The sequence below is a fragment of the Poromitra crassiceps genome (assembly GCF_964638095.1).
Source record: "Poromitra crassiceps genome assembly, chromosome: 18".
NCBI classification, from domain to species: domain Eukaryota; kingdom Metazoa; phylum Chordata; class Actinopteri; order Beryciformes; family Melamphaidae; genus Poromitra; species Poromitra crassiceps.
Genome location: NC_139636.1, coordinates 8666574 through 8693048, shown reverse-complemented (window position 1 = coordinate 8693048; position 26475 = coordinate 8666574). Strand labels below are relative to the sequence as shown.

At 46.4% G+C, this 26475-nt stretch overlaps 2 protein-coding genes across 2 annotated transcripts in view; both read left to right on the top strand.

Annotated features, from left to right (window-relative positions):
* ccnd2a (cyclin D2, a) overlaps positions 1–14930 on the top strand; it is a 37465-nt gene extending 22535 nt beyond the window's left edge. Inside the window, exons 4-5 of the mRNA XM_083654331.1 lie at positions 396–544; positions 11608–14930. Of these exons, the coding sequence (XP_083510457.1) occupies positions 396–544; positions 11608–11778 (320 nt within the window). The 3' untranslated portion in view covers positions 11779–14930. The remainder of the gene's footprint in view (positions 1–395; positions 545–11607) is intronic.
* tigara (TP53 induced glycolysis regulatory phosphatase a) lies at positions 14713–25965 on the top strand (the record flags this gene model as incomplete). Its single annotated transcript, XM_083654680.1, has 7 exons — positions 14713–14732; positions 18258–18341; positions 19149–19186; positions 19780–19901; positions 20650–20727; positions 20844–20954; positions 25582–25965. The coding sequence occupies 7 exons, from the start codon at positions 14713–14715 to the stop codon at positions 25963–25965; spliced, it is 837 nt and encodes a 278-aa protein (XP_083510806.1).
* Positions 25966–26475: the final 510 nt, after the last annotated feature.

Below are 26475 nucleotides of genomic sequence, written 5' to 3'. Positions count from 1 at the left end.
AGACAGTAATATTGTATTGTAAAGTAACTTATTACTTTCAAATGAAAGTAACTAGTAATATGTAGTATATTACATTTTGAAAGTAACTTGCCCAACACTGAGCATCATATTCTCTCTGGGTGGGACGTCTCTGTACCCCTTTTGTGGGGGCGTCTGCATTGAACAGTGCAATTCAGAAAGCTCACCAGCTGAATACAGCATCCTGTGCTAAATCAACTGTTTCGCTCACTGGAGTTGATCAACTGCAGCGCATAAGATTTGAGCCCCCTGACTTTCAAGACAACAACAGTACATGTGATGTCATCCCTTATACCAGATGGGTTCTTATATCATTTAAAAACACAAGAGCTTGGAAGAGAGCAGATTCTCACCGACGTCTTTCTTCCTCTTAACAGATTTCAAATTCGTCATGTACCCTCCCTCCATGATCGCCACAGGGAGTGTGGGGGCGGCGATCTGCGGCCTACAGCTGGATTCGGCCGAGCAGTCACAGTGGGGCGACAGTCTGACAGACCTGCTGGCCAAAATCACAAACACAGAAGTGGTGAGTTTGTTTTATACACCGCAATACTCAACGCAGCTTGGTTTGGTCAGCCATTTTTTTTTTTCCATTTTCTTTTTTCCAACACAACAGTTCCAAATCTTTTCCGACTCAAGGCCCACTTGGAAATCTCAAACATGTTCGTGGCATAAACAATAAGGAGGCCAAATAATGTGTTCTCAGAGCACTTTTTTATTTTAGCGATAAAAGGAGCTGTCCATCAGCACCACACAGGAAGCAGAAACTAAAAGTGAGAGGCTGTCTGCAATAGGCTAATTAACGAATAATTGATTACAAATTAAATGCATTCTAAGACATAATAATAATAATAATAATAATAATAATAATAATAATAATTACATGTTGTTTTTTCACAAAGATAATGTTTTGCAAATGATTTGGCGGCCCACTTGCAATGCCCCTTCGCGGCCCACCAGTGGGCCCTGTCTCACAGGTTGTTAAACATAAATTGACTTTTAAAACAGTGATTTCCAGTGGGTTCCCAGGATATATAGCTCGATATTCCTGTCTGGAACATTTTGGAGGATGTTTTTCTAATCTTTAGATGATGAGGGGTAAAGTATCTCAACCAGCCAGGCTTAATAGCTATTTCTAATCAATTTGGTATTCACTCTTATTTATCTAAGTCTGTTGATTACAGTGAAGCTGGGATCCAACTCTGAAACAGCTGTGCAAGCCTTGATCTGATCAGCCAGCATGCCTCTCCAGGGACGCATCACAATTAACTGGGCGCCTGATTACCACTGAAATACACAGTTTTAGAGCCTGTCTGTCTGTCTGTCACTCTGAAAACAAGCAAACACAAAATCTTTTTCCTCCCAACGGCTCCATGCTGACTTTGCCTCCAGCAAGAAATTCCCTGTTATTCATGTCCAAAGTTTCAAAATGCCACATCTGTGTTGAGCCCAGTGTGTGTGTATGTGTTGAGCCCAGTGTGTGTGTATGTGTTGAGCCCAGTGTGTGTGTATGTGTTGAGCCCAGTGTGTGTGTGTATGTGTTGAGCCCAGTGTGTGTGTGTGTGTGTGTGTGTGTGTGTGTGTGTGTGTGTGTGTGTGTCGTGTGTCGTGTGTGTGTGTGTGTGTGTGTGTGTGTGTGTGTGTGTGTGTGTGTGTGTGTGTTGAGCCCAGTGTGTGTGTATGCAGCGGAAACTAGTTGAAATGTCACACTCAAATTTCCCACTAACTCTGATCGGGGCTGTTACTGCCAACACATGCTTATCAGGGTCATCAGGTTTAATATCCAAAAGCTATCTAAGCTCTCCACAGCAGCCTCTGTCCAGTCTGCTGTGTCATACATGTTACAGCAGTCTCTGTCCAGTCTGCTGTGTCATACACGTTACAGCAGTCTCTGTCCAGTCTGCTGTGTCATACATGTTACAGCAGTCTCTGTCCAGTCTGCTGTGTCATACATGTTACAGCAGTCTCTGTCCAGTCTGCTGTGTCATACACGTTACAGCAGTCTCTGTCCAGTCTGCTGTGTCATACATGTTACAGCAGTCTCTGTCCAGTCTGCTGTGTCATACATGTTACAGCAGTCTCTGTCCAGTCTGCTGTGTCATACACGTTACAGCAGTAACACCTATATTGATGAGAAGTGAAAGCTAATAGGTTGTTCCATTGCAACATCAGCGCGCAGCAGCAGAGCTATGCCTCCGCCATTTTGGCCTGAATGAGACTACCGTAATGACGCCGGTAAAACGTCCCGCCTACAAAGCGGCGTACAAAAGTACCTCTACCAAAATGGGGCGGTGTTCTTCTCGGTCATCTTGTGTTGTAAGGGTTCGTTTTCAGGCCCCAAAAAATGGCAGCAGTGCTGTTGTCAAAAAGGCAGCTAGACTTTCGTCTCTTGCCTTCTATAGTCTTTGGTCATTCAGACAACAACACTGATCGCGGACCTCCAGACTGGCAGTGTTCAATTCTGTCCCGAAACCAGGTGAGGGAGGAGGCGCACGAAAGCTGTTGAAGTGTGAAAAGGACATGGAAGGGGGCGTCCCGCCTCCCCGGTGACAGTCAGCCCTCTCTCCTCTCTCCTCTCTCCTCTCTCCTCCTCTCCTCTGTCCTCTGTCCTCTGTCCTCTGTCCTCTGTCCTCTCTCCTCTCTCCTCTCTCCTCCTCTCCTCTCTCCTCCTCTCCTCTCTCCTCTCTCTCCTCTCTCCTCTCTCTTTCTCTCCTCTCTCCTCTCTCCTCCTCTCCTCTCCCCTCCTCTCCTCTCCTCTCTCCTCCTCTCCTCTCTCCTCTCTCTCCTCTCTCCTCTCTCCTCTCTCCTCTCTCTCCTCTCTCCTCCTCTCCTCTCTCTCTCCTCTCTCCTCCTCTCCTCTCTCCTCTCTGTCCTCTCTCCTCCTCTCCTCTCTCTCTCCTCTCTCCTCCTCTCCTCTCTCCTCTCCTCTCTCCTCTCTCTCTCCTCTCTCCTCCTCTCCTCTCTCCTCTCTCCTCCTCTGGCCTGTATGTAATGCATCACTGCTGGACAGCATGGCTCCCTCTGGTGCGAGGCGTGTGAAGTCTCGCTCGGCGGTGGAGGAAAAACAAATAGCTGGCCTCAGCAGCACAGGGCCACAGTGTGTCTGGCCTGCGAGCTCGGAGACTTGAGGGAATTGAGTTGCTCCGTTCTCTCCATGATCAACTCCTCGCATTCCTGCATTCAGACAAGCCATGGCTCTCAGAAGACACAGGAGGCAGCGCAGAGGGCAACCCCTCCTGATTCAACATGTACAGTACGAGGGGGCCTTCAGTGTGAAACTCTCAGCGGCCAGCAGAGGGCGCCCCTCCTGATTCAACATGTATGAGGGGCCTTCAGTGTGAAACTCTCAGCGGCCAGCAGAGGGCGCCCCTCCTGATTCAACATGTATGAGGGGGCTTCAGTATGAAACGCTCAGCGGCCAGCCAAAAAGAATCAAGGAGAGGATATTTTTGGGGTTAAAAGTGACTTTAGCACACAACTCAACGCCAGACTTGTGCACCGCTTGTGATGTAACTTCAAATGAAAAGCGTTGCAAAATTCAATGACTTTCCGCCTTGAGAGTTTGCTTAAAGAGCGTGGTGCAGGTTAAAAAAAATCAAGATTCTTATGAAAATACCCCCCAAAAAACTAAAACAAATTTAAAACATGCCCCCAGAGCAGAAATATGGAGAAAAAGGTGGCAATATAATGCATTATGGTGTAAAAAAAAACATCTGGGCAGATAACACCTGTGACGTCACTCGGTCTACTGTACTTACTGTAATAATAATAATATACAGTCAATGTGATTGTGTACAGCATGCCAAAAACCCAGAATCAGCGTTGGCAGACGTACAATAATTATCGTATTTGTACGATAATTTACCACCAAAAACGATCATTTTGACCCTCTGGCGCGATAATTCGACACTGCCCAGAATGCATTTCTGGATTGACGGGAGAAGGGAAAAATGTCGGAGCGGAGTTTCTCCCTCCAAGGCAACTGTTTACTTTCTGTTTAGTTTGGGCTCTATATATGGTTAATATGGCACTTTATGAAGATTTAACAGTTTCAGTAGTGAAACATAACTAGTTGACCCCAATATGCAATCGTTTAAAAAAAAAAAATGCCTATTTGGAAATGTAATTTTGGAGAACCATGAGACAGCACAGCCGACCGACCATCTCAGCTGATGTAAGCTGGATCCAGCCTCCAGAATGGTCTCAGGGGGATAAGTATATCGTCGCAGACGCACGCAAGTGACGCTCGCTGGAGCTCCTCAGAGGAGAGGAGTTTTAGCTCCAGAGGGGTGGAGTTTTAGCTCCAGAGGGGCGGAGTTTTAGCTCCAGAGGGGTGGAGTTTTAGCTCCAGAGGGGCGGAGTTTTAGCTCCAGAGGGGAGGAGTTTTAGCTCCAGACGGGAGGAGTTTTAGCTCCAGACGGGAGGAGATGTACTGCAGCGAGTTTATTTACTGCTTATTGTTTATTAAAATCGTCACAGTTGTTGTTGCTCGATTTGCGTGTTTCTATGTGCGTGTGCCAGATGCTTCACAAAAACCAGTCTAGATGCAGCTATGTGTGGGGGGGGGGGAAACAAAAAACGAAAGAGAATCCTAATTGCTCCATAAAAGTCCCACATATGATTGCAAAATGGTGTCTAACCTGCACTGTGCTCTTTAAACCCTGTGAACCCTGTCAGTGTTGAGCAGATGAGCTTTCACACGCTAAGAAAGAGGAATTGGTCGTCGTTGGCTATGTGCTACTTTAACACTTACCCCACCTTCCTTTACCATTAGCTGAACCGCTTCACTCGTCAAGTGCACCCAATGGCCGCCTCGCCCCCATGCATCTGTTTCACTGCACTCATCGGTCTATTTGGTCTTGGCCCGAGGGTGTGCATGGAGCTTGGAGAGATGGAGAGATGCGAGAGATCCGGGGAGCTTCTCGTAGCTCGCCGGTCCAAACAGCCAGGCAAAAATATGAAGGCAAAGCAACTTTCACCCAGCCTCTGCAGCTGCCCGCTGCTGCCAACAGCATCATGGCCAACGACGCCACCCCCCACCCCCCTTCCCCCTGGCACACCGCTGGCATCTGTGGCATCCAGAAGCTGTGGTTTTCCAGTGGAAACGCGATAGGGCCAAGTCACCCATCTCGGGGGCCGCACGGCAGGAATGTGTGCACAGCCTCACGCACACCTGGTGTGGCCCCCTGTGGGACTCCCTCACGCGCACCTGGTGTGGCCCCTGTGGGACTCCCTCACGCACACTTGGTGTGGCCCCTGTGGGACTCCCGGCTGGGGACAGCAGACGGGGCCGCGTGCCAGCGAGGCCGCGGCCATGACGGACCAAGGGGATTGGCCGAGTGAAAGAATGAAAACTGTGTCAGAGTGTTGAGTTTGCAGAGAGAGGGAGCGAGATCAGTTTGCGATTCCGTTTTCAACCGTACGGGGTCATCTGTAGTGACAGTCGGTATGCTGCTCGCTGGCACGTGTACTTAACCCAGAAACAACATGGAGACTGTGGAATATGTTGCAAAGGTCGAGTGTTGCACTAATCAAAAGAATACAGTTGAGGCATGAGGGTGTTGCATTCAGGCCAAATGTGGCCAAATGTGAGAGAGATGCAAGAGCGCTGAGACCACCACTTCCTGGTTCTCATCCTCTGGCACTCGTCCACTCTTTGCTCTCTCATTCATCTTTCCCTCCCCCCCCCCCCCCCCCCCTCCTCCCCCCGTGTCAGGGTCACACACCACAAGACAGCGGAAACACATGGCCCCGCCCCTCTCTCACGGCCCCGCCCCTCTCTCTCTCTCTCTCTCTCTCTCTCTCTTCCTCCTTTTCATGCCGGTGTTTGGTCAGCCAACGCTGAAGTCACTCTCAATCACTTCCCAGATGCTTCAATGTGCTTCTTGTGAAGGGGGGGGTTCATTCATTCAGCAGCAGCAGCGATGTGTCGGAGCCAGAATACATTCGACAATATTGCATTTATTAGGGAGGAGAATTTCCCCATTAATGGAGCCTGTGGCGTCACTGCTTGTGATGTTTCGGCACGCAGACCCAAGAAAGAGAAAGGTCACATGTTCTATTGTTGCTTGTGCAAATTTAGGTCATGTGGTGACTACTTATTTCCAGCCGCAGCCTCAGGATACATTTTTTAAGATTCCCCAAGATCCGTGTGTGTGTGTGTGTGTGTGTGTGTGTGTGCGTGTGCGTGCGTGCGTGCGGGCATGTGTGTATGTGTGTGTGCGTGCGTGCGTGCGTGCGCCTGCGTCCGTGTGTGTGTGTGTGTGTGTGTGTGTGTGCGCATGCGTGCGTGCTCCTGCGTTCGTGTGTGTGCGTGTGTGTGTGTGTGTGTGTGCTGCTGCCTGTGTGTTTCAGCTGTCTGACCACCAAGTCCCTCCCAGAGTAGCAAACACTGTCTTGTGTGGTAACAGTCAGCAGTTAAAATACATTCCACGGCTTCACACATTTCTTCCCTTTGGTTTGGTCTGTCTGCATGACTTCCCCCTCCCTACCGCCGGTTGTGATGTCACAAAGGCCGCCCAGGGATCGTCCGCATGCCTCCCTTCTTCAGAACCTCCATGGTCAGAACCTCCATGGTCAGAACCTCCATGGTCAGAAACATGGTCAGAACCTCCATGGTCAGAACCTCCATGGTCAGAAACATGGTCAGAACCTCCATGGTCAGAACCTCCATGGTCAGAAACATGGTCAGAACCTCCATGGTCAGAACCTCCATGGTCAGAACCTCCATGGTCAGAACCATGGTCAGAACCTCCATGGTCAGAACCTCCATGGTCAGAAACATGGTCAGAACCTCCATGGTCAGAACCATGGTCAGAACCTCCATGGTCAGAACCTCCACGCTAGCCTCCGAGGCTAGCGTCGACAACAAGATGCTGCAGCGTTAAGCACTTCCTCCCAGCACTGCCCCCCCTCCTCAGTATCCAGGTACCTTCAGCCTCTCTGAAAACAGTGCTGGTGTTTCCAGTAGTCACACATTGAAGTCATTAAAGTTGCTTGAATAAAGCCCATGGGGCTTGGCATCCCAACTGCTGCTATAAAGAGCAGCAGAGAGAGAGGAGAGGGGGTCAACTGCTGCTGCTGCTGCTGATGAGAGAGGAGGGGTCAACTGCTGCTGCTGCTGCAGAGAGAGCGGAGGTTGGTCAACTGCTGCTGCTGCTGCAGAGAGGAGGGGGGGTCAACTGCTGCTGCTGCTGCTGCTGCTGCAGAGAGAGAGGAGGGGGGTCAACTGCTGCTGCTGCTGCTGCAGAGAGAGAGAGGAGGGGGGGTCAGCTGCTGCTGCTGCAGAGAGAGAGAGGAGGGGGGTCAACTGCTGCTGCTGCTGCTGCAGAGAGAGAGAGGAGGGGGGTCAACTGCTGCTGCTGCTGCAGAGAGAGAGAGGAGGGGGGGTCAACTGCTGCTGCTGCAGAGAGAGAGGAGGGGGGTCAAGCAGCAGCAGCAGCAGTTGACCCCCCTCCTCTCTCTGCAGCAGCAGCAGCAGCAGTTGACCCCCCCTCCTCTCTCTCTGCAGCAGCAGCAGCAGTTGACCCCCCTCCTCTCTCTCTCTGCAGCAGCAGCAGCAGCAGCAGCAGCAGCAGCAGTTGACCCCCCTCCTCTCTCTCTGCAGCAGCAGCAGCAGTTGACCCCCCCTCCTCTCTCTCTGCAGCAGCAGCAGTTGACCCCCCCTCCTCTCTCTCTCTGCAGCAGCAGCAGTTGACCCCCCCTCCTCTCTCTCTGCAGCAGCAGCAGCAGCAGCAGTTGACCCCCCTCCTCTCTCTCTGCAGCAGCAGCAGCTGACCCCCCCTCCTCTCTCTCTGCAGCAGCAGCAGCTGACCCCCCCTCCTCTCTCTCTCGGTACGTGCACATCATGAAGCGCTCGGCGGCTTGCCTGCTGAAAAAGCCGCTTTGACGCTGCATCTTGATAGGCTGTCTTGCTCTATTTCCGTGTCTGATTGGTCCATTTGCCTCGCGCCCCCTGCCGCTGGAACCGCCCACAGCGTTTCACTGTCGCAGACTAGAGGCGGCTTGTCTCCGAGCGGCTTCACGCTCGCGGGGCGGGACTAGGGCGGGACCTTTCGTTGAAGCTACCCAATGACAGCTCTTCCTACACATTTCCTCCCCCCACCCTCCTGTGTAGCTCGACCTGAGAACGTTTCTACAGGCTACAGCTCCAAGCTGGAAGCTGGTTTCCACGCCCACAAAACGCTGCGACACAGCGGAAAAGCGAATTTGCCATTGTAGATGTGCACGTACCGTCTGCAGCAGCAGCAGCAGCAGCAGTTGACCCCCCCTCCTCTCTCTCTGCAGCAGCAGCAGTTGACCCCCCCTCCTCTCTCTCTGCAGCAGCAGCAGTTGACCCCCCCTCCTCTCTCTCTGCAGCAGCAGCAGTTAACCCCCCTCCTCTCTCTGTCTTTTAAGAAGTGAAGGCCTGCATTCTTGCGGTTCCTTTAAATGTTCTGTGCTTTACTTAATTTTCTCACAGGAATTGAGATTTTATGACTAATGGGGCACATGTTGGTGGGAAGATGTGTGTGTGTGTGTGTGTGTGTGTGTGTGTGTGTGTGTGTGTGTGTGTGTGTGCGTGCGTGCGTGCGCGCGTGTGTGTGCACCCGTGTTAGTGGGCAACCTCTGGAGGAGATTAAAGTGACAGACGCCGGTCGGGTTTCCTCCACGTCAGACCCGTTGCCAGGGGAGCGGTCCAGCCTTCCCCCGCGTCAGCCTCCATCATGAAATCTGACCAAAACAAAACGCACTAGAAGTCACCATTTGTAGATGTTAATGAGATGTAGACCAGCGATTCTCCACCTTTTTCATATGAAGGAGCCGTGATTTAGTTCGCAATAGGAACAAGGACCCCCATTTGATCAGATTTTGTCTCTCAAATCCAAATCTGAGAATCTTTTTTACTATTAGATATAATTTTGTCCACAATTCCATGACTGTCTCTATTGCAGGTAGAGACATAACAGAGGAACTATGGTCCAAACAGTCATTGTTCTACATTCTATAACTGTGTTCACTTCTTGAAAATGTACAATTCATCAGTTTGATATGGGGACCCCCCTGGTGGTCCCCAGACCCCACATTGAGAACCACTGATATATGACACGGTCACTTCAGGCAGACTGCAGATATCAGCAAAAAAACAGCAAAAAAAACACTCTCTCGGCTCATATTATGAATGACTTTGTCAATGGTCCTGTGATGTAAGGGGTTTCCCAGCCTTCGTTACAAAGAGCTTCCATTCAGTAAACAGTTAGGCCATAACCGCCACATTGTGTCGAATTTCAACAAATTGCCCGTTTAGTTGTAACAGTCGAGGTGGTTGTCAGCCAGAAATGTGTATAATTTACCTTCGAGGACGTAGTGCATGTCTCCAACCCTGTGATGTGTCACGCTGCTTGACCTTTGACACCGTGACCTTTTGCTACTCAGCCGTGTGCAGCTCCCGAGGAGCAGTTCCCATGTGAGTGAGGTCTCTGTTCTGGTTTCAACCGAGCCCCAGCGGCCCCCACAAGCTATAACACAGGCTCAAACTGTGGCCCATCAGGTTTAAATTAGCTGTAAATGTCTAAAGAATGTTCTTTAGAAACCCCCCCCCCCCCCCCCCCCTCCCCTCGCTCCACCAGCAGTAGACGTTCACCCTACCCTCCGGCCGTGGGGGCGCTCTCAGTCATTTTCCCACACAGACGCCTGCTGCTTCAGCACCGGGCGTTCTGCGTGCGTGCGTGCAAGGCCGAAAGGACGCAGCAGCCCCGCTTCAGGTGTGTTGTTGCAGCGTTTCACCACCAGAGAGCAGTGTTCTCTCTGCACTCTGGATGGGAGCCTGCCTTATATGAACATGATATCACGTGGCTTGTACTATAATGGCAGCAGTTTTGGTTTTGCTTCCTCTTGAGAGATCTTGAACGACATGTCATCGCTGCTCCTCACCACACAGGGGCAACATATTGTTGTTGTTGTTGTTGTTGTTGTTGTTGTTGTTGTTGCTGTTTTCAGCCCTTGTCTTCGAGCCTCTTCTTCTTCTTTTTTTTGTTGTACCACCCACACACTCCTCCCTGTAGGAACTCCCCTTCCCGGGTGAGTCTCTCTCTCTCTCTCTCTCTCTCTCCATGCCTTTTCATGGCGCTGTCCCCTCTGTCAACCCTCTATCGGGGGAAGGATATGAGGCCTGGGCGCTGCTGAGAGGCTCGTCTCCCCGGAGGATTCTCGGGTTGCGGCGGCGCTCTTTGATGGTGAAAGGCGAGCCGGGCCGCGGTCTCAGATGGCTCCCCTGCAGGCAGGCAGGCAGGCAGGCACACAGACTGGCTCTCGTTAAAAAAGCACCACCTTTTGTGTTCCCACGGGAGGTGGATGTAATTAACATAGCTTTAGTACTACCTGTGTTTTCACCCGTCGTTGTCAAGGCTACTTCTGTTTGGGTTTTGTGTGTGTTTTGGAATGGCGGAGGTGGGATAGGTGGGTGGTTTGGATGGGGGGGGGGTGGTGGTGTGTGTGTGTGTGTGTGTGTGTGTGTGTGTGTGTGTGTGTGTGTGTGTGTGTGTGTGTGTGTGCGTGCGTGCGCGAACACTATAGGGGTGGTGTTGAGTGCACACAACCCTGGTGGGCTGATGTAATGGCTGGGTCTGCTCCTTGTCTGTGCTCAGGCTTGGCAGTGTGGAGCTGCTGGGAGGGTAGCGGTCATTCAAAACCCCCGGCCGGCCTCTCCTGCCCACTAGGGGCCCCTGCCTGCCTGCGCCGCCACCGCAGACCCCGGTTTCCCGTATATCCAACCACAGCTTTCCCCTATCTCCCCTGTCACTGCTGCTGAGAGCTGTGGAGGGCAATTTCCTTCGACTGGTCGATTCAGTCCGATTCAGGCGTGATTAAGGACAAGCCAAACAGCCTTCTAGCCGTATGAAATATGGAGCAGATAAGTAGGCTAACTGACTGTAGGCTAACTGTAGGCTAACTGTGTCCGTTGCTGTTTTTCTACTCACCTGTGAGAGAAACTCCTATTTGCCTTGGCTTGTGCGCTGAAAAGTCTTGGAATTTGCCAAAGAAGACATGCAGACACAAAATTCTAAATCTTACAAACATCAAGTGAAAAATTCAGAGAGGCTTCCACTTTGTTGCTTGTGCAGTTTTGACTCTACTTTGCATGATGGATTTGGGGATAAACAAGGCAGAATGAAGCAGGTCAGTCCACTTGTATCAAAAACATTTCAAGCTTCAAGAAAATGAGTATTGATTTGAATTGGAACCGAGAGAATCAACCTCTCCCTCCCGTTAGCAGCTGAAATCAGTGGTTCTCAAACTTTTTCACATCAAGGACCCCTAAGTTAGACCACAGACCCCCGTTTGATAGCATTTTGTCCCAGGCTCCTCCCCCATCTGATACGATGAATTTACTTTGAGAGGTTTTATTACACAAAGTGGCTGAAACTCATCACCAAAATAGTCATACATGTCATTGTGCTACTTATGGATGGAATTATAGTGAAAATAAATTATTCCCCTTTTTGCTGGGGACCCCCTGGAACCCGGTCTGGAACCACTGGCTTAAGGGACTTGTTTGAGATGGCTCTATGTGTTGACAGCCTGTGCTCGTGTCTCTTTGGTGTGTTGCAGGACGTCCTGAAAGCGTGCCAGGAGCAGATCGAGCGTGTGTTGGTGAGCAGCCTGCGAGAGGGCCGACAGCAGCAGCAGCAGACGCAGAGCCAGACGCAGAGAGGCTCCAAAGGCCTGGACGATGTGGACCAGTCCTCCACCCCCACAGACGTCCGCGACGTCAACTTGTGAACCACCAGGGGGCGACGTTGCACAGGATTAAAGAAAAAAAGCAACATCAAAAAAATCTCTATTTTTTTGGAAGAAGAAAAAAAACGACAAAACGACAAAAAAACATTTTAAAAACAAACAAGCCCTTGAGAGAGAAAGAGAAAAAAAAATGCTTGCTAGTTTTTTTTTTTAGATTTCTATTTTTCCATACAAAAAACATGTGCCCATGTATCAAGAAATCAAAGCTATCTTAGACAGAAAAAATAGATGTTCTATGATGTTGTCCTCTACAAAAACCAATGGGTTTGATATGAGGAGAAGCTCTGTGGTGCCTTGGATATACAGAAGGGAAGCCAATCATATTTTGCATTCTGCTCTTGATTGTACAGTATGATCATTAAGTTATATCTTAATCATAGCTTGATAATGAGGCTTTTAAACCTAGAAATGGGGAAACCATTCGAAAATTGCATATATGGGATCACAGTGGGGCTACTGTTTATTTTTTTCTCTGTTTTGTTTTTTTCTTAGTATTATCACTATTATGCTTTTGGCTGGTCTAAGAGAGAGAGACACTTGTCGGAGCTCCTCAGACTATGAGAAGGTCCTCTCCACGTCTCTGCTGTGCGTGGGAGACGTGATGGAGAGGAGGCATTGAGAACATAATGCTGAGAGCTAGTGGGTCCCAATTCCGTCGAAGAGACAGGATTCTTATTAATATTATTATTATTAATATTATTATTATTATTATTATTGAACATATTTTGGAATTCCGAGTAGTAGAGATCAATAAGCTCCTTTTGTCAGGCTGCTTGTTAGTGTGTGTCTCTGTTTGTACGTGTGCCAGCGTGTGTGTGTGTGTGTGTGTGTGTGTGTGTGTGACTGTGTGTATGTGTGTGTGTGCGTGCGCGCGCGCGCGCGTGTGTGTGTGTGTGTGTGTGTGTGTCTGTATGTGACTGCTATATGTGATCCTGTATCTATATCAGCAGTGTGCGTTGTAAGGCGCAAGGCACTTGAGCAAACATTCGAGTCAAGTCAAAGACTTGCGGTTCGTTTTTTAAAAGACTATGGAGCGCGCCGAGGGTAGATACTATGTCCGCCATTTGAACAGGGCATCTACGCTGTGTCACTGCCTTCATGGGTTCATGTCTCATGGTTTGTTGTTGGCCAACGATAAACATGTGATGGACTATGAGTGAGAAATAAATCTAGTTAGCGAGAGAGAGAGAGAGAGAGAGAGAGAGAGAGAGAGAGAGGGGATATAGGGGGGGCGTCATTTGGAGCCCCTCGTCTTTCCAGAGCATTTTTCTTGAGGTGTTCCACCTCAAACTCAGAGGTCATTTGAGGTCGTTTGTTGATCACTGCCATTCTATCAATGAAATATTTCCAGATGCTTTTGTTGTTTTCACATTGTTACTATATGGTGTTTCCTTCGTTGTGAAAGGCGTTTTTTAGGCTGCTTTGAGTCTGGACAGAGGAGTTAACGGCCATGCTTTCACACGTACGTACAGCCACGTGTGGCACATGTGAGGACAGAGGAGAGGAGGACGATGTCTTGGAAGAGAGTAAGTGTGGAGTGGACTCCTCTGTGTTCAGCGGCGAGGGAACAGGCTGTGATGAGGAAGGAGGAAGAGAGAGAGAGAGAGAGAGAGAGAGAGGGGCAGTTTGTAACTAGGAAAGCCCTGTGTGGAGCTCACGGGACGACAGGGCAGAGGGGCCGCGAGAGGGTTCAGGAGACGAGAAGATGTCCGCCCAGTTGGCTGGAAGATACCGAAAACAAAAGATGCCCCAAAAGGCCCTTGTGTTTAAAACTTTGATATCTGCATATTTGGCTGGGATTGAATCGACGGTAATCTCTCCTAACGGATGTCTCCAGTGACACGGCTAAGTGGGGGGAAAAGAGAGAGAAAAGTTCTGGGTTTCCAAGTAAACGGAAAATAAACAAGGAACCAAGACTGTACGCTGCCAGATCGTCGTTTTGAGGATGAACTTATTTTTTTATTTTTTTTTATTTTTTACCTTCGGGGGGGTTTTTAGAGGAGTTACAGGAAGATAATATACTATCAATGCATCTGGAGTCCCACATAGGGGTGTTTCAGCTCCCCTATATGATTTCAATGGCAAAGCACTTTGAAAACATGCTCCCCCCCGGAGAGACACATGAAATGAAATATGGTGGGTGGGGATTTGGAGAAGAATGGATGTGTTCTATTTCCTTGTTAGCCTTTTCTTTGGTTTACTTTGTCGGGCTGGTTTCCCAATCAGACGTACCCCTCGTCAAGCAGGAGACAAGCTAAGAAGCTTCTCCTGACTTATAAGAGGACATTCCCATCAGAAAACAAACAAACATTCCCATTCAAATAAAGTGCAAGTTTAAGGGGAGTCTGACCATTTCATGTGAACAAAAATACGAAAATGCCAATTTGAATTGCAAAAAGGACCAAGTTCACTGATCGATGGATTATTATTTTTTGTCTTTGTTTTCTTTTCTTTCGGTCGTCAACAAAATGAAATATTTGTTTTACTTGAATTTTTTCCTTTTCCATTTTGATCTTCATCACAGCGACGAGAGGTCACGCAGGCAACGAGCCACGACGAAACGGTGGTCGTAACATCTTAATATTTGCACATGTTCCTCCTCAAGAGGGCAATGAGGTCTTAATTGCTAAGATAGACCAGAGGCCCTTTTTGTTCCAAACCACCTTAACCGATGTGCGTCGCCGTGTGGGTCGGGTCAGTTTTTTCTATGGCGCCGCCTTGTGTTTGCAAACTGTTCTGCAGTATGCTGTGTTAGCTCAGGCCTGCTGTCTGTCAGTCAACGCCTCTCTTCGCCTGAGCGTCGCTGCTTAGATCACATCATTTGCAGGGGGGGGGGAGGGGGTCCGTAAGCCAGGCAGATGCCACCGCAAAAAACAAGAGACATGGATGATTGTGTTTTATATTTTTGTTGGACACATGGTGTTGCCACAGCAAAGGTATTGTTGCCTTAGCTCGAGTTTTCATGAGGCTATGTTGACTTTGCTGAGTGTGTGTATGTCAGACTGAAGACATGTGGGGGATTCAATGTTTTAGTGAGTGAAATGTTTTCAGAGAAGCGTCTTGGAGGAGCTTAACTGATAAAACTGGGCAATTTGATGACTCACACCAAAACAAAACATTCCCCCCCCCCTCCCTTGAACAATTGGTATGACCCCTGAATTTTGCCTCTGTTTGCCTTATGTAAGCTCTCTCCCGAACATAATAGTTGTGATTTTAATTTTTTTTTCCTGCGATTTACTGTTGCCTGTGCTATGTATTGAGACCACCTTTCGATTTGTGTTTGTGATGTTTTACCGGGTGACCAGACCCACAAAAGAGTTTTCTAAGACTTAGAGATACTGTATTCCAAAGTGAAGAGAGGACAGAGGAGGAGGTGTGAAGACATCAAGAAAAAAAAAAGTGTCAATATTTTTATTGAGTTATTGTTGACTTTTTTGCGCTGCTAAAAGCTATGAATTTGTTTCATTTCTTATATACAAACGAAAATAACATTACCTAGTTGTGATGTGTCACTTGAGTGTGCTGCTATTTTATAAACATTTGTATTATAATATAATTATTTTACTGCTTAAGAGATACATTCAGAAAACCGAAGTAGATGGTGATAGAAGAACATGAAATGAGTATTCGACTGGAAATGTTCTTTGTACAGTTTGACAGTTTGCTTAGATAGCATGTCTCCTTTCCCCTCCTTTTTTTTTTTTAATCTATTTTTGCTGTCCTTTTTCAGTCACATTCTGCATCAGTGGTATTTTCCTATACCTCAGGATTACTGGACAAAAACAAACAAAGCAAATCAAATCCATCACCTATACCTCTGCAATTAGGGAGCCTGGAATGGAGAAGAATGGTACAAAAAAAAAATCGCTTTATTGTGGATTATGCCTACTGTTCTGGCGGGGGGCGACACCTTGCTCAGTGAGATGAGAAACAGGAAGTATGCAAGGCTTCCACCTGGACTGGACCTATATTGGAGGGGGGAGGGGGGGGGGCACGACGACATCATCGTGACACTTCTTCCTTGGGGGGTTTCTACCGTAGATAGTTCAAGCATGTTCATATGTTCATGTTGGTGCTACATCTGACTTGTTTTGTGCGAGGGAGAGGGAAAACACAATGGCCAAAGTACAGTATACTTGCTTTATACACCGACGACCACAATCACTCTGAATGTCAATTGGTATGAGTTCTGTTCTGTGATAAAGACCACAATCACTCTGAATGTCAATCAGTATGAGTTCTGTTCTGTGATAAAGACACATGTTGGTCTGAAATAGTGCGGGCCATTGTAACTGCCACAAAATAATGGGTCGGCCTACAGCTGTCACAAGTTCACAACTGACCATAAATATCCTGATATCTGGAAGTCTCGATGGCGCAGATTTCCCTTTGAGTTGCCCCCCCCCCCCTCCACTATAAATCATATCATGTACCTCAATGTCTGTTGCACAACCTCTGTTCAATAAACTTCTGCTTTAAAGAGTGTGACACCATATCAGTTGGCTGCTATTTCCCACGCCCATGCTTTCCTTTTCATTTGTGTTTGGAATTGTTTGATTATCAATGGAATAGTTTGTGTGGGTGCGTTCGTGTGCACATATTTGTATGTGGTGTGTGTGTGTGTGAGAGAGAGAGAGAGAGAGAGAGAGAGAGAGAGAGAGAGGGTGTGTGTACACAGCCAGTGATGCTCCTTTGGTGCAAAGTTCAGCTGTATCGATTAACCCATTGATACCTGATGCAGCATTTGTGTGTGTATCCCTTTAAGACTGCGAACCGCGTGAACGGATACACACACAAATGAGGGATATACACGCAAATGCTGCATCAGGTATCAATGGGTTAATCACTAGAAAGCCACACAAAGCAGCGATGACGAACATACTGGGACAATACATTTTCCCCTTGGTCAAGATCAGTGTTGGGGGTAACTCATTACAAAAGTAACATATTCAATATAAATTTTAGCAGTAACTCAGTAATTTAACTTATTACCAATAGGATTTCACGCATATACCAGTTACTTTGTCAAGTAACACGCAAGTTACAAATTGAGTTACTTTTTTTTTTTAAATCAAAGCACATATTTAAATAAAGATACAATAATTTCCTAATCAAATTGTGTGTTTTTATGCAAATCACCACTATAGATGACAATAACAAAGGAAAATGATAACATTTTGAATTTTGGATGGTTTACACTGACTTCAAGATGGTTGGAATTATTTTTAGGGATGCAGGGTATCCGCAGGGTCTTGAAAAGTATTAAAAGTTTATAAATCAATTTAGGGAAAATTAAGCCCTTAAAAAGTCTTAAAAAGTCTTAATCACCATTTCATGAGATATAAAATTTTGTAGCTATTTTGCTGATTGTGTTAATTGAGCATATATCGTCTCATATCGATCACAGACCCCTGATTTGAATCGAAATTGTCTTGTGGCAGACCTTGTGATAATGTGATATCAGCAAATGTCCAAAGAATCTATTGTATCGTGATGAAACTTGTGATTTACACTCCTATCGCTGATGTGACCAAAGTGGCATTGAGGTCTTAAAATATATTGAAAAGGTGTTTACAAAAGGTCTTAAAAGGTTGTGAATTTAACTTCAGGATTCCTGCATATACCCTGGGATGTTTCCGAGGCAGCGATGTCATTCTGCTATACTGCTGTTATTTTGGTGAAAGTAATGCAAAAGTAATGTAATAAGTAATGAGTTAACTCTGCACAGACAGTAATATTGTAACTTATTCAAAATGAATGAACTCAAATTTAAATTGTATGGTCAAGTTTCCAACTTTACTCCAAACAGAAATGTGGAATGAAATCAAAAACTTTATCTTATGTTTTTATAATTCATTATGTAATATAGCCATAGCTGCAGTAAGCATTATTATTATCATTATTATTATTAGTAGTAGTAGTATTATTCGTATTAGTATTAGTATTATTAGTAGGCTATTAGTAGTATTAGTAGTATTAGTATTACCACAGTGTTATTATCATTATTACATTATTATCATTATTACAACTACTACTACTCATTGCATTAGCCTATTCTTCCACTACACCCACAAGATTGACAACTATGTATCCAAATACCTTCAGAAATTGGGATAATTGAATCACCTCTCCTGTGGATAATGCATGGAGAGATAGTTTTTTGATCATTATAACTTCAACCTGATATGTGGGTGGGGGTGGGGATACAGCTTGAGACAGCTTCAGTGAACAATACCATGATTATTTGGCAATAGTGGAACTGAAATGAATTTAGTAAGCCTTTTATGCTAGCTACCCTATGTTCCCCGGGTCCTACCCATTACCAGGGAGAGTAATGCTATCAGTGTAACGCGTTACCCGGTAACGTGGCTGGTCCAGATTTACGTGCGTCGACGTCACTGCGTCACCACCAACAACACGTTACGTCGTCCTCAGTTGACAGACGGCAAGTGAACTAGCAGATTGTTGCTCCATCATAACTTCGTCGTTTACCTCAATTTCCAAAGCATGACATTGCTTACATTTGGGATAACCATTGTTCGACAGTAAGTGCAGTTGATAGTTTGTGTTGTGTGTGTTTTTAATTCAATGTAAGTCGATACCTTCCCGAGACGAGAGCTGACAATGACAACGTTATAGTGTCGAGGCTCGGGACTGTCGCTTTACTTTTAAAGAGATACTCAACAACCCTAAAATCAGCTCCGCCGTTTGTCATCATGTCAGTTTTTCAAAACCTGACTAGCCTAGCGTTAACAACAATAAACGCAACATATTGATATTAGTAATGTAGGCTATATATCGGTCTGAAAACTTCTCGCATGGTAGCCCTACTGTGCCGTGCAGTTTGCTCTGAGTCTGAGCTCGTGTCACATGTTCCAGTGATCAAATTCAAATTAAAACCGCCATATCAAGTGTGCACACCAATCAACAATGTTGTTAACAATGTGCATCATGAGAAATCAAATCATACAAGACGTTTTTTTTAAATAGTAACGACGATAATGTAGCTAACGTTACTAAATCAGCCTGGACAGAATGGAGGCACTGACTTACTAAAGTCAATGTCAGACAGACAGCCATGATGTGACTATGACAGAAAAGCTGTGGATGGAGCAGGGAAGCAGCCCCTCAGCCACAGACTCACAGGAACCTTAGTTTCAAGCATCCGCCCTGATGAAGTGCCCCTGAGCAAGGCACCGAATGCCCACCAGCTCCAGTTGACCGTAGTGTGGGGAGCAGAAGCATCTAAGCTGCTTCTCTCCACAGATAGGCCTATAACATGAAGTGAGCATGTGAGCTTGTTGAAGTTGACATGACTTTCCAACTAACTGCTCATCTTTGATCTCCTGCAGTGGGGAGACGCAGTACAATAAAGATGGCCTGCTACAAGGTACCGTATGGTTGAACCTATCAAGGTACCGTATGGTTGAAAGTATTATGACCAAGTCATAATAATGGTATGAAAATGATCATGTTATTATCAGTATTATCGCGGTATTGTTAAAAACATGCTGAAACTGTTCAAAAACTACTGATACATTCACTGAAATCAGTAGGCTATTTACTGTGTTTTACAAAGCGTTGTAATCATGGTAACATGGTTTTAATGGTAATTAAAAAATAATTAATTCATTAATTAAGTAATTAAAATCTGAAACTAATATTAACCGTCAGGAATTTGATCACGGTTTATCATTAAACCGGTAGGTTTATTAGGTTCATCTCGTCCCTACAAAGCAGACAGTGATAATGTTCATACTGGTCTGTGACGTGCTGTCTCTCTCTCCCCTGGTCTATCTGTGTCTGTTGTGCTGTCTCTCTCTCTCACCTGGTCCCTCTCTGTCTTGCTGTCTCTCTCTCACCTGGTCCCTCTCCGTCTGTCTTGCTGTCTCTCTCTCACCTGGTCCCTCTCTGTCTGTCTTGCTGTCTCTCTCTCCCCTGGTCCCTCTCTGTGTCTGTTTTGTTGTCTCTCTCTCTCTGCAGGTCAGGCCATAGACACCTGCCTGTCAGAGCGAGGACTGCAGCAGGCAGAGGCAGCAGGAGAGTACCTGAAGGATGTCAAGTTCAGCAACGTGTTTGTCAGCGACATGCTGCGGGCCCGGCAGGTAACACGGGGAATATGCTAAGCTAAGGCTAAGACAATCTGGGAGCTCACAGTCTGTCAGTCAGACCGTGCGCCGCCGTCATTGTTTACAGTCCGATTGACACGAGACTGGAGTCGGAGTTGATCCACGAAAATACTCGTAGGTGTTTCAGGTCCAGATGACATGTTGGGTATAATCTCTATAAACAGATAACTGCATGTGAGAGGTCAGAGGTCGTAAACAATGACGGCGGTGGAAGTCTTCTAGGATCTACACCGGAAATCCAGAAATACCGGCCGTCTCTGTCCCAGAGTCTTATAAGTCACGGTCACCACTGATAGACTCTGGGTTCCCAGATTTTACCATATCATGAAATATTAGATAGATAGATAGATCGATCGATAGATAGATAGATAGATAGAGATAGATAGAGAGATAGATAGATAGATAGATAGATATAGATAGATAGATAGATAGATAGATAGATCGATAGATAGATAGATAGATAGATATAGATAGATAGATAGATAGATAGATAGAGAGATAGATAGATAGATCGATAGATAGATAGATAGATAGATATAGATAGATAGATAGATAGATAGATAGATAGATAGCTAGATAGATCGATAGATATCGATAGATAGATCGATCGATCGATCGATAGATCGATAGATAGATAGATAGATAGATAGATAGATAGATAGATAGATAAGAGGTTGAGGGCATGCAGTATGTGATGCAGATGGTTGTGTATTGTGTCTTCCAGACTGCAGAGAGCATCGTGAAACACAACAGCAGTTGTTCTGGTCTAGATATGGTGTGTGACCCTTTACTCAAGGAGAGGGTGAGTGTTTGCTGTTGCGTTTGCATATTAATAATATGTCCTCTTCAGTTGTGTGGTCTGAAGGTTAAAGGTGAACCTCCGAGTGATCCAGTAAATGACTTGTGATTATTTCTCAGAGCTTTGGGATCGCAGAGGGGCGACCGGTGCAGGACATGAGAGACATGGCCAAGGCAGCTGGTCAGCCAGTTCCGGACTTCACTCCTCCTGGAGGGGAGACTCAAGAGCAGGTAAGACTGACCGACACTCTCTGTTTCTCTGTCTTTGGTGCGACAATACGCGTATAAGTACTGACCTGTAGGTACACTACAGTAGGTACCAGGCTTTAGGTTCAATACTGTACGTATTGCAAACCGAAACAAAGTCTTCTACAAGGAATATCATGGTCAACTAAAACTGAGACGAAAAAGATGGAAGGTGTTAAAAAAAACATTGTTGTAAATTCAAATAAATAAAAAAATCTAGGGTGTGAAAATAATAACATAAATAAAATAAATTAATTAACACCTTAAGTGCCATAGCCGAAATAATTCGTCTTACATAATCCAACGCTTAAGTGCCAGAGCCGAGTTTACTCGTCTTACATAAACATTTTTTTTTTTTTGACGGTGGAACATCAATCAACAACTTTTACATCTTCGAGATCACTATTGGAGCAAGATAATGTGTATAATCTATTTTACCGACCCACTAAGTGTTGACAGTGCTCCCCCAGACGACCGAAATCAAAGAAAAAACTGCCGCGGGACCAAGCCGTTCAAGGAAATGCCGTGGCGATTTTACAGTAATCCACTCAAGACTTGTCTTGCCTGAGAGCGGCCGCGCACCGGCAGCAGCACACAGAGAGCGGAGAGCGATTTGCAAAATAGATCATAGGTGAAACACACTTTGAAACACCTCAGAAAGGCCATAATCAACATCTGCCCATCGCCCACGCATTCCCCGGCCCATCTTGACTCGCACAAGGAGCGTCCGCACGCACGCAAGCAGGCAGGCAGGCACACAGGCAGGCAGCAGCAAAAGCGCTTCTGACACGCCCGCTGTACAGCCAGGAGGAAGGAGGAGAACTCCTCCCTCCGTGTGTCTTCTCCTGGAGAAGACACACGGAGGGAGGAGTTTGAATGAGAGGGGTGTTTCCTGTTGTTATGGAGGAAATTACTGTTCAAAACTATTGTTTAGAATGTCTGACGGTCTTACTGATGCCAAAAATGAATGGTTAAAGTGACTGTTTCACAAAAAGCCATTTATCTCTGAATAAATTTCCAGACGCTGAAACCATGCTGTACTCAACGGCTAATATCTACATAACTACTAACTCTGCAAACTAACTCTTTTAGACAGAGAAAGCACACATTCTATTAGTTATTTTTAGATGATTGGTGTTCATGAATTCTTAACAGAAAAGAATCCTCGGCTGTTGCTAAAATGAGCCAGAATCGTCAAAAACACCCCTGGCACAACTTACCTACAGGAATGAAAACATGGCTGGCATTCAATGTGTTAATCAAGGAAGTCTTTCTGCCATTTTTTTTTTTTTTTTTTTTAGCTCTGTCGAAAATGTACCGAACCATGACACCATTGTGTCATATCGAACCAACCGGTCAATTTTGTGAACTGTTACACAACTAATGTTTAATAGTCCAGGTTTTCTGCATCCATTGAGTTAAATGGAGATGGGTCCATTTGTTTTAGAAATTACTTAAAAAAAACATTATTTTCCAAAAATAAAATAGGTTGTGACTAACTCCGTTTTTGACAACAAAAGTCAGATATATAATTCCAGGTCATGCTATCCCTGTCTCTATTTATTTATCTCCCCTTTGCTCTCCCCCCTTTTTTAGAAGCAAGTAGCCATTTGTGCTATATTCACACGGCTTGCGCTTGGCTTAACATAGTATACTGTATATAGCATGTCATGTTGGGCATGGCTAACATTTAGAATGAACTGCACACCATCAGAATTGGATTGGGGATGCATGTGCACCACAGGCCAAGTTACAAAACCCAGTCGTCATGAGACTTGCTAAATGCCAGCTGGTGCCTCATTCATAGACTCATAGCCTACTTGGATTTCATTGTCAACTACTGTAGACACATCATTTTCAGTTAGTAACCAAGTTGCCAGTGTTAGCTTGATTTTTTACAAATAAGTATAATCAATAAAGAATACATTTCATTTATCAGTTACAAGTTGAACTTTTAGTTCTTGACCTAATCAACAGGTCAATGGCCTCTTTAATAGAAATGATTGAATCTATTTTAGTAGCAATCTACATCACCGTCTTTATTTATAAAGCTTCAAAGCCTTGGTGCTTAATGTGTAACCAGAGTAGCAGGGCTGTAGCATTCAAGTCTCAACAATAATGCATAATGTATGTGTATTTTTTGTTGTTTTTTTCGAGTGTACATTCTGCATAATTCAATCATGTATTGCAAGTCAGAATGATTAAACTCAAACTCAAAACTCAAAACTCACCTTTTTTAACTTGTGTGTTTTTCATTTACTAGGCGTCTCACACGCGCTCGATTCCTAGGCTCGCCCGCTGCGCGAGGTCGCTACCCGCCCTGCAGCTCACATACGCAGCTCAGCCGCTGCATGGCCTCGCCTGTCCTATTGGCATGCGCAGCGCACAATTGCGCAACTTTGCATCACTGATGACATCACTCACTGATGACATCACAATGATGTCACAATTTCTATGATCACCGATGATGTCACAATTTCTATGATCACCGATGATGTCACAATGCCTATGAGTGATATCATAAGATGATTTTGCGCGTTGTGTGCGTGTAGGGAGCGGTGGCCCTGAATCTATCTAATGTAACTGTGCTTTACAATTGATGGCAACTGTACTGTAATCAACATACTGTAATGCGTCATCAGTAACGTTAGATTAGACCCGCTGCCTACATCAACCAGCCAATCAGACCCGCTGCCTACATCAACCAGCCAATCAGGCAACTCGGACAATATCTGTCCCAAATAACCGCCAGTGGATAAACTTGCATCCAGACTCGTATGAATGGCTGGACCCCAGGTTACTGGTTCACTGCATTTATCCCTGAACAGAGAGAGACAAGATGTTTTGGCCACCTCATGCTTTAGCCTCCACAAAGTGTGTTCAGCTTCATCTCAGCGTCAGGGTGGCCAATGAGCCATACCAGTCTATCAGCATGCGATCACATAGGATACCTGTGTCCTCTGAGACTAATGATGCCCCTAGTGGCTGAACGGTGCTGACTGCTCATTCCTGACATGATGATAAAGAAGCATGCTACAGATGTATTTTGAATTGATTTATATGTTATATGTTGATTGAAGGAGACAGAACAAGTTAGTTAGTTAGTATATCATTGAATTTGTATGTGCGTGTACATCCAGACTAGACTCCAGACTGGTTTCACCTGGTGCAATGTACCCCAAGTACCACTAGGTGGCAGCATGCACTCATCTCTTGAGTCAACCATTCTGCAAGGATGCAACTTGGTATCCCGGGGGCCTCTCTGCATCCACATGTTGATTTCTTTTGAATGTGGTCAGTTTGCTTGGTGTGAAATGAGAGGGATCAAAGTACATGCAGCTCTTCTACTGTCATCAGACGATGTTCGTCACTGGCCCGATTAAAAAGTCACCACTTTCCAGGATGTGAGAGGTCAGTGTGTCCGTGTGTGTGGGTGTGTGAGAAGGTGTGAGAGGTCAGTGTGTCCGTGTGTGTGGGTGTGTGACAAGGAAAGATGTTCTATTTGAGAAGAGGGCTCATCAGACCTCATCCATTAGATCCTGGCTTGGACGTTAACTCTTCCAGTATGATCCAGCCCAGTACGTGACCAGGGTGATGATGCTGCAGATATGCAAAGATATATGTGACGTGAATACACCAGGACACCAATCAATGTGGCCTAGCTGCCTCCCTCCCAGCCTGGCTAAGTTAGTTACGGGGTGTTGCATCTGGATGGAACTGGAGTTGGCGTGTGGGATCTGGATCCCTGTAGATGGATGGGAGAGGTTCAGGTTGTGTTGTTTTTCGCTTAATGTCCTTCACATTTACAGGGAGTCATATTGGGATGAAAGTGTCCTCAAAAGGACAGGTCCATATTAGGGCTGTCGACGAAGATTTTAAATTCTATTATGTAATCGAATTTTTACCCCCCGAAAAAAGAAATTTGATTCTGAAAATGAATATTCAATTGTGGAAAACAATCACTTTCACTTGTTGTTCCATGTTTGTGGGCGTCTGGGTCGTGTAGAGGTGAAAGTACTTACCTACAGCACTGTGGAGACCCGGGTTCAATTCCCGACAGCGGTACTTCGGGCTTGGTCAGACGTTCCTACAGACACAATTGGCCGTGTCTGCGGGTGGGAAGCTGGTGGGGTATGAGCCCTGGTCGCTGCACTAGCGCCTCCTCTGGGTCGGTCGGGGGGGTGCTGTACGTGGGGGGAGGCGAACTGCATGATCCTCCCACGCGCTACGTCCTGCCGGTGAAACTCCTCACTGTCAGGTGAAAAGAAGCGGCTTGCGACTGCACATGTATCGGAGGAAGCATGTGCTAGTCTATGGCTCTCCCCTGATCGGCAGAGGGGGTGGAGCAACCCGGGACAGCAGGGGGAATTGGCCAAGTACAACTGGGGAGAAAGAAATTAAGGATTTTTTTAAAACTTTTAAATAAATATACATGTACCTGTACAAGTAGTTATGTCTCTCATATTGGTTGTCCCTCTTATGGACATAATGTGTAAAAATAGATTTTTGGCCATTTTTGACAGCCCTAGTCCATATCAATAACATACAGTATGCTGTTACAGTAGAAAAAAACAAAATCCCGTGTTTTCAACAAGTTCCTTGTTCTGTTTAGGTGAAGGAACGGGTCAAAGCGTTTCTCGAGGTCATGCTGCGGCGAGTCGGGGTCGATCACTGGCAGAGTGAAGCCTCCTCCTCTGGCGACCAGCAAACGTCTCCTGTGGAGGGCGAGCCGGACGACGGGGTCCGGTGCGTCCCGGTGCACGCCCTGGTGGTCAGCCACGGGGCGTACATACGCGTGGCCGTGCGCTACTTTGTGGAGGAGCTGCACTGCCTGGTGCCGCAGGGCTCGGACAAAGCACACATGTTCTCCTTGTGTCCCAACACGGGCCTGTGCCGCTTCATCCTGACCATGAGCAGAGAGGAGGACAGCTTCAAGCTGCAGGAGGTCCGCTGTGTGTTCGTCCACAGGGGCGACCATGTCAAACACATGGAGTAGAGAGAGAGAAGCCTGGGCAAATCCACATCACGTGAACTCACATTTTGTTTCATTGTGCGGGGGCCATCTGGCCTCCAGCCCGGGGCGGGTTTTCAAAAATGACAAAGTCCACGGGCCAATCGGAGACCTGCCTCGTAGTTGACATCGTAAGCGGCCAATCAGGGACGCCACTGGCAAAACAGTAATGGCTGCTCCCATGGCTCTCCAGCTCCCGAAGCAATGAGCAGTAACGTTCACGTTCATGGAGTTTACAGCCGTAACTTAAGTGCACTTATTGCAGAAATGGACTCAATAACAACAATTAAACAAGAACAGTAGTTTGCAACAGCGGAGTTTCTCGGCGGAAAAGACGTTTGCGCTGTTCTTCCGAGTGGATTTGGATTTGACTGGATCGATGCTGATTGGCTGAAGGGCTGGATTTGGCTACGCTGATTGGCTGAAGGAGTTGTCTGTAAAAGGCAAGTACTCCCACCCACTGACATGACTGTGGACGGCTTGGAGGCCAGACTG